Source organism: Pocillopora verrucosa, chromosome 3, assembly GCF_036669915.1.
Source record: "Pocillopora verrucosa isolate sample1 chromosome 3, ASM3666991v2, whole genome shotgun sequence".
Taxonomy (NCBI): Eukaryota; Metazoa; Cnidaria; class Anthozoa; order Scleractinia; family Pocilloporidae; genus Pocillopora; species Pocillopora verrucosa.
The window spans coordinates 6,805,568-6,813,917 of record NC_089314.1 but is presented as its reverse complement, the minus strand read 5'-3'; the positions used below and the strand labels follow the sequence as shown (position 1 = coordinate 6,813,917).

The 8,350-nt window shown below is 38.4% G+C and overlaps 1 protein-coding gene across 1 annotated transcript; it reads left to right on the top strand.

Annotated features, from left to right (window-relative positions):
* The first annotated feature begins 6,363 nt into the window (after positions 1 to 6,363).
* On the top strand, positions 6,364 to 7,858 carry LOC131777367 (transcription factor Sox-14). The gene has a single exon (XM_059093661.2). It carries the CDS (start codon positions 6,510 to 6,512, stop codon positions 7,224 to 7,226), a length of 717 nt encoding a protein of 238 aa, XP_058949644.1. The 5' UTR covers positions 6,364 to 6,509; the 3' UTR covers positions 7,227 to 7,858.
* Positions 7,859 to 8,350: the final 492 nt, after the last annotated feature.

Below are 8,350 nucleotides of genomic sequence, written 5' to 3'. Positions count from 1 at the left end.
ATAAGCAACAAAGAGATCGTGGAACCTGGTTGATCAGCCACAGATTAGACTCATCTACTCGCCCTCCAAACTATGATTTCTGCGCGCCCTGTGCTAACTTGATTCAGAGAATTTTTTAAGCATTTTCCAAATGGCTAATGAAAGTGTCTTGATCAGTTACAAGTCAGTGAGCTGTGGTGCGGCGGAACGAAGGTAGCTTTTTTCCATCGGGTGATTCCTATCACCAGCTTGATGTGGGAAGTTGTGGGCAGGACACAAAGGTCACGTCTGGGTGATTCATTAACGACAACTTTTGTCATGTCCAAGCCTCTCAAATGATGGATGGTGTCAAGAGGGGGATGGAATGGGTGGGTAGTGCGTTCCTTCCTTCCTCTGTATCTCAAATAGCTCATGAGTCATCGTTTAGAAAACAATTACGGAGTTGGACTTATGGCACACAATTTCACAATTCAGACTAACAAAAATACAACATTTTATCCAATGAAATATGAAATAAGAATATTTTGCCAAGCCGTCTGTTAGAGATTAACTTTTATGCAAATACCATATAAGGCTAAAGTTTATGATATTCAGCTGAAACATTGCATAAAAGTCTGATATGATTTATGAAACAGGATAGTTAAAATGAGACACAAGGTGACAGTTAAACCATACTACAAACACATTAACTTTAGGGCGGCTCAAGAAAAATGTTTCAAGCCATCCATTTAGTTTAGGTGCAAACGTCAATCCAGTTGAAATAAAGTGTTTTTTTATTTTTATGGAAAGTTTAAACCGACAATTTGAGCCATATCTAATGATAATATTATTCCTTGATCTCGTGTTCGTGACTCTACCATCACAATAATGAATTAAAAACGCGAATCCTCTCCGTAATATTTCCTCTTTAAGTTTGACAGATTTGTCCGAGAAGAAATCTACAAAAACTGAACTATAGGTAAATAGAATCTTATGGAAATCGAAGCAAGAGAACTAAATGGCACGGAACTTAAATTTCTATTTAGTAATTGACTACCCTCGATTAAGTGCCTCCTCCAATTGAGTGCTTCCTCCATCGACAAAAAGGTTTAGAATAAATGCCCCCTAAAATAAGCACCTCCCGACCTTACCTCCGTCTCCTAGACGAATATTGAGATAACAAGAATAGATTCTTGTCTTCCCTATCACCTCAGTAATTGGTGATGCCTCTTTACAACAGGAAATATCTTTCTTTTCCTTTAAAATGTCCTCACACTTTTCAGGCTCATGAATTTTCTTATTGTTTCTTTACGAGCCAACTCTTTTCTCTCAATCATTTCTCGATTCCTACATTCCTGGTGATGACTGTAAACTCTCAAAATTATCTGCGTTCCATTCAATAGCCAAAATTTTGTTCTTACTATTCGAGCGTGAGGGCCATACTGAGGAATATTGGCCCGAGGTCGTGGTAGTTTAAGTGGTTTATTGTAAGACACTTGGACCAAACTTGTTTATAATGAATTTGTGAACAGAAATACACGGCCTATGACCGTTTCCACGGAAACGTTCCGTATGGCATAATCCTGACCAAGTAAGAATTAATGAGAACACTCAGATTTATCTCAAGAATACTTTGCCATATAACAAAGTTGTTTACGCGTTATTGTTATTTTACAAAGAAAAAGGATAGTACCTGACTACGACTAGACCATTCTAAAAGGTTCGTTATTAGTTCTTGGTAACTGATGGCTTCTTCTTAATTTTGCCGGTTTTTCTTAGCAAACGGTACATGAGTGTTGTGGATCTTTATTTGAAAAAGTCTTCTTTCGCATTCTTCCTCGAAGATCAGGTTTTAAAGATGGCACGAATGGAAATACTGCTCAATAGAAGCTATATTGAATTAAGTACAGCATCTTATAGATAGTCTATGACTGCATTTGCTTACTGTTGTACAGTTGTTAAGTAATGCAGTAAAAGAGCAATGTGGTGTAAAATGCAGAGGGATCAATGAACAGATCTTTTCGATGCCAAACTTGTGACAAAAGGAGGACAAGTTTGAATGTGAGTCTTTAAACCAGTAGATTGACAGGCCTGGGAAAGGACAGGAAATTAATAGAAAAGGTACATGTTTTCAATTTGCATCAAATGTATGTTCATGCAAAAATTCCGCCACTTTGTACGGTCGCATTCAACGTTACATGAGGCGATTAGGAATATTAGTTTTTCTTTTCTGAAAAAGATTTTGGTCCATAGCTGGTGAAACTTACCGTCCCAGCACCTTGCTGCTACTCTTTGTTACTCCTGAGTTGGGAAAGGCACTGAGAGGCAGAAGACTGCAAAGCACTATGATTCGTACCAGTACTCAGGGTTAGCGACGATAGTTCATTACGAATTTACTTTTTCGATCATACCTGGTTTGCGTGCTAGAAGAAAAGCTCGACGACGGTTTCATTACCAGTTTTCCTTCAGCATTTTATCAGCCCAGTCCCTCGCTGATAGTTGGTGGGTACCCATTCGTATTCTGAGATTAATTGGCTTTACAAAAAGGCAACACACATAGCGCATTACCAAGACGGAGATAGGAGACTGGCAAAAAATGAGGTGGGAGGAAGATATTCGGCACTGGACTGGTACGTTGTGGGTCAGATCCCAGAGGGCAGTGTATGATCGAGACAAATAGTGGACGATTATCAGGGAATCATTAAAGGTGGCTCTTCAATGTCAGTTGGGTTTGTCCACCTGTTGTATATGATTCGACTGCGTAAGACGTTAGACTGGCAGTCACGTCAAAGAAACTTACTTTTAGTGAATCGCTTAACTCGGTTTTCTGACAGGTAGACAGCGGAGATTTGTAAGTAATGGTTTCATACATCTATAGCAACATGAAAATTATGTCATCACCTTAGGCAGGGTCAGTTGCCGCGTTTATCTAGTGCTTTTTCTCAACGAGTTCGAGATCAGCTCCGCGAAAGACTCGGTGTTGTTGAATTGTAGTTGATATAGCACTATGCCCCTCGAGTGCAATGGAATAGACAGTTCGGATCGTCGTGTGGTACAGCTTCTAGGGTGGTCCAGCGAACTTTGCACGTGCAAGGAGATTTCCATTCAGAAGGCAGGTTACGCTAAACTATTCCTTAAATAGATTTTATTCCGCAGAATACCTCTCTCTATATTTTATGCCATAATTTTTATGAAGATGGCAAGTTTACGTTTCATATTCATTGCAAACTTATTTGGTCAAATGAGTGCTTTGTTTTATTCTTAGATCGTTGCCATGTTAAGTAATAAGGAAGACTATAAGCAGTTTAATTATTCCTGGCGTCACGTACAGTGTTTCAGTGTATGGTGTCTTTAAAGCTCTTCTTACCACGATTCAGTGCGTTCTAGAAAAATACCATAGGACATAAATGTTTAAAACTTCTCGAGAAATTCAGGCCAGGAAAATTTACAAAATGATTGTGCAGTTAGATAGAGCTTCGTCCTCTCAGAGAGTTTATTCTCAAGAAAAGGACACTGAGTATTGTTTTAGAAATAAATCCCTAAAAGTTCCGTTTAAAGGATTATTGTGAAAGTAGTCTTATGTTCAAATGGAATATAGCGTTGTGAATCTTCAGAGTTCTCAAACGCCTTTACAATATTAGGCTTGTTATCCTTCGTTTTCATATTTTTGAAATTGTTGATTCCTACAAAATATTACAGAAGTGATTCTATATCTTGTGATGAAAAAGAGACTGATGTTATTCATACTTGTCCCTGATTGACTGTCTGATTGACCGACTGACTGACTGACTGACAAAATGTACGACCAACTGAATGGCTAGTTGGCTGGCTAGTTGATTGACTGCATGAATAACTGACTGACTGACTGTATGGCTCACTGTCTGACTAATTAACTAGACGAATGCTGCATGAGTGACTGACTGACAGACTGCGTTACAAACTGAATGAACGACTGACTGACGCAATTGTAGGCTGGCAGGCTAATGACTGAGTGGCTGACGGACTGTATGGCTAACGGTCTGACTAACTGACTGCATGACTAAGTAACCGACTGACTGACCAACTGACTTTTTGACTTGCTCACTGCCTGACGAACTAACCGACTGTCTGACAGTTTGACTTGCTCACTGTCGAACTAATTGACTGACTGGCTTAATGGCTGTCTTAGGTTTCAGTACGTAACCCAGTAGACAAACTCAATAATATAGTGTCGGCCATGAGTGCCAAAATACAATTATTAGACCTTATGACAAAAGAAAGAAGCTTTTCTGACCACGTTCCAAATAAATACTTGACGTTAGCCAACGTGCCTTAGATCACTCTTTAAGAAAAGTCTCGTGTATTTTCCAAAGCCATCTGTACGCGAAAATATGTTTCCTTTGTCTCTTTTAAGGAGTATTTTTTTCTTTTAATTAACGAAAGTGCTAGAGATGAAGACACCTGATAAATGACCGATCATATCGAAATCTGTTTTCCTGATCTATTTTTTTTTTAAAGTGATTTTATGCTGATTATGGAATCGAACATTTATCATAAGACCCATGCCGCCCCGTAAGATGACCGTGCACGGTGGCGCGAGAAGGGCCGGACAAAGCTTTACGGATCCGCGAGATGCGAGCTGAAAAAAAAAGAGTGAAAGATAATGCTGACGAGAAAATAGTTGGCGATTCTTACATGTCTACGTATAGCTAAGAAAAGGTCAAGAGGATGCCCTGCACATCAAAAATAAAACTACACTAACCAACAAGCATATCAATATCGAAGAGAAAAGGAAAAGGTAGCTTTGTTTGACTCAAAGAGTGAGTCAGGAAATCGGATCTATATTCGAAAGGGCGACCGGCTCTGCATAGCTTGAATCTGTATATAAATGGTTGATAGAATTAGTATATGGACGATAAAAAAGGACCAAAATATTGCCTGTCTGTTTATTAACTTATTTCAATGGGGAGAACGGAAACCAGCGTGAATCGGGGCCTTCTATGGCTCGTGTTTCCCATTCTCCCTCAAATTATGGGAAAGGTCGAAGTTGGTTTAATTTCGTGTTTCTATCTTTTTCATTAGTAATTCAATATTGTCTTTTTTCACTTATTCTCGTAGTGAGTAGGACAGTGTGTATTTCTTTCTATTAAATTTGGACAAAAGAACAATATTTTTGCGCGTTTCCTGATGCTGTTTGGGTGGTTTCCGTTGAGATGTTTAGCAAGTTTTCTTTGTTAATTAACGCCATAAAGTGACGAGTTTTTGAAAGCCTGGCAATTAGCAAGTTTCAAGAGTTGACTGAGTTTTCCTTCTTCATTTCTTCTAATTATGGAACTTAGATCATGTCCAAACACTACCGAAATATAAAAAGACACAAAGCCAATCATCCTATTGTTCTGGATCTTCTATCATGTAAAATTCCGTTAAGAGAGTTTAAGCGGTCGCTATCTGACCTTCGAAACGATAACTTTGTAGACGCCGTTTCTGGCGTTTTACGAGCCCTTTTTTCAATTTTTATCTCTGATTTTTGAAAATCTCGACGGAACATCTTTAAAGAAGTTAAACAAAAATTAGGTCAAGTGGAATATGAAGGATTATATTGTCTGTCCATTGTGTGGCCGACTTGTTAAATTGATATTTAAATTTGTATGGCTATGACTGAGTATGAAGTAACTAACTAGTGGTTAATACCACTCGAGTGGTTAAATTCAATATTTGCCAGCAACTGAGTAGTCATCAAACATTCACGGTTGATCTCGCTTATCTATAACGGATCTGTGTACGCAACTTCAAAAGGCCTCTAGGCTTGTTGTAAATTGATTCATCTGCATGACAATAAAACTGTCAGAAAACTTTTCAAGAACGCTGTGTTTATCATGAATATGAATTACTAGCCAGACCTTCAATTTAATTGCCCGCTGTTGGGTCCTTTTAACCTTATTTTTTACCTCGACGTCGTAGAATGTATAGATTAATTAAATTCTCTTTAATCCCGCCAAAGAGCAACAATGCAATGAAAATCACCATTGTTTCTGTACCAGTTTGGAAATATACTTATGGCAATATTCGCTTAAATTGGGCATAAATATTAAAGCAAACATGTTATTAACTTTGAAATGATTAATCTCACGGATGCCCAGCTGTGTTCTAATGAAAATGAGGTTTAACAAGCAGCGACATTTTTCACTTGAAATCAGACTTTCACTCGTCGCTTGACATTGTACAATCCACAAAAGCTTTAGAATTGAAGATGGACGCTAAAATGATAACAGTGATTGGAAAGAGCAATAGTAAAGGATCTCTGAAATAATTAATTATTCAAGTAAATATGTTGAATACTTGCTCTATTGTGTTTTGTCCTTTTGATGTTTGGAATGATTATGGTAATTAAAGATTTCTAAAAAACCCATTGTTCACATGCAACGCCAGAAATGTAAATAGCTTTGTCGAATATTGCACACGAAACTATGGCTTTGAACTGAAGGACAGAGCAGTTGACACGGCTTGCTACTCACTGGATACACAAGAGGGATAACACACTTACAAAGTTTTGACGCAGAGACAAGATAATAATGAGCAAGACGGATCCAAATCACATAAAAAGACCCATGAATGCCTTTATGGTTTGGTCAAAAGAGAAACGAAAAGCCATGGCCAAAGAGAATCCGAAGATGCACAACTCGGAGATCAGCAAAGTTTTGGGAGCGCAGTGGAAACTAATGAAGGACCAAGACAAGCGAATTTACCAAGAGGAGGCCAAACGACTACAAGAGAAACACAGTCAAGAACACCCTGATTATAAATACAAACCAAGACGAAGGAAACAGAAGCAGATAATGAAGAAAACGACATATTCGTTTCCCTACCCAGGAACAGAGCCTGCAGTCCATCCTGCCGCCATGAAATTAACGGCGTATCCACCATCGATGGCACCCGATAGCATGTATCCGCAGTATCATTATCAGATGGCAGCTCAACACGCTACTTACCCAATGTATGATATGGCTGCAGTACATGCTCAAAGACAAACTCACGCCTTCCCACCGGCTGCGAGTCATGCTAACAGCGTGCACGATTTACCCTATCCAGTCCGTCCCACTGAAATGATGGTTTCTCCAACAGGCCCTCATGGACACACGGCCAGTCATCTCTACACCAGCAATATGGAACCAGGACCCACAACAAGTGCCGTTTCAGCATTTTCCTCGGCGGCACAAAACATTCATTCTCAGCAAGTAACAGAGACCAGCCCACCATACCCGCAACTGTACACTCAACGACATGTATAGGTTTGATTAACGCGCCTTATTATTACTTTGTGTATCTAACGATACAAAAAGACAGCTTATCTTCCAATTCATGTGTCAAATAGAATTTTCCAACACTTGACATTCAATTACTAGCTAAGTTTATATTTACTCTTTTGTAAGGAACGATTGTAAACAGCACAAGTTTATAGGATTATATCTGTGGATCTGCGATCTGTATATGGTGAATATGAACTTCATGGATGATTCACAGAAGACCGCTAGGAGACACTTGGCACAAGATAACAAATGAAAAATAAAACCGGAGTTCAGTCTATTCAATTTAACGGAAAATTATTTGGATCATTTATTTTCTTATCTAACTGATTTACAGTTTACACTCTCGTAGAAGCAACATCTGCGATAATCGAGAGAATTTTTCTTTGTTTGAGGTATTTATTCAAGGTTTTCACACCTAAATCTAAGATGGCGGGTACATGTAGTCATGTTCTAAAGTTGACAAATTTTTCTCATTCTACTGGTCTTATCTTGCGCTCTTTACCTCACCACTGATCATGCACGAGTGAAAATTTAATTCTTCATGTGAGCTAATGCACGCTGACGTGAAACTCGTTTGAGCGTTATCGTAGTAATAAAGTATGAATATTCTGTTATGCTTTTTGCGTGAATTGTTTGCGAACGATTCTTAGTTACCTGTACAAGGTCAAATACTATGATGCAAAATAACTAATAACACTACAGTGATTATGTTTCATTAAATAAGAGAAAAGAAGCGTTTACTTCAAGGGCAAGAACTTTGTAGACTTGGTATCCACAGGCAACACTGATATTCTGCCAAAAACGTCTCGGTTTCTTAAAAATAGGAGCCCTAAATTTTGTGGTTAATTATTGATAATTTAAGGAAAAGCTCAACTATTCCTAAACCACCGTCCAGTGATTTAGCATTTTCGACGAAAACCACGATAAAGGAAAGCAACCTTCAATGTCTAAGGTGCATTGAATTCCAACTTTGATATGTCTACCCTTTTGTTATGAGGCTATTCAAGTCAAATTTAATGGCGAAATTACTCGCTGCCAGTACAAGAAGCTATAAAAACTATACAATAAAAGGGTTATACCTTTTGAACAACACATTGTAAAAGTTT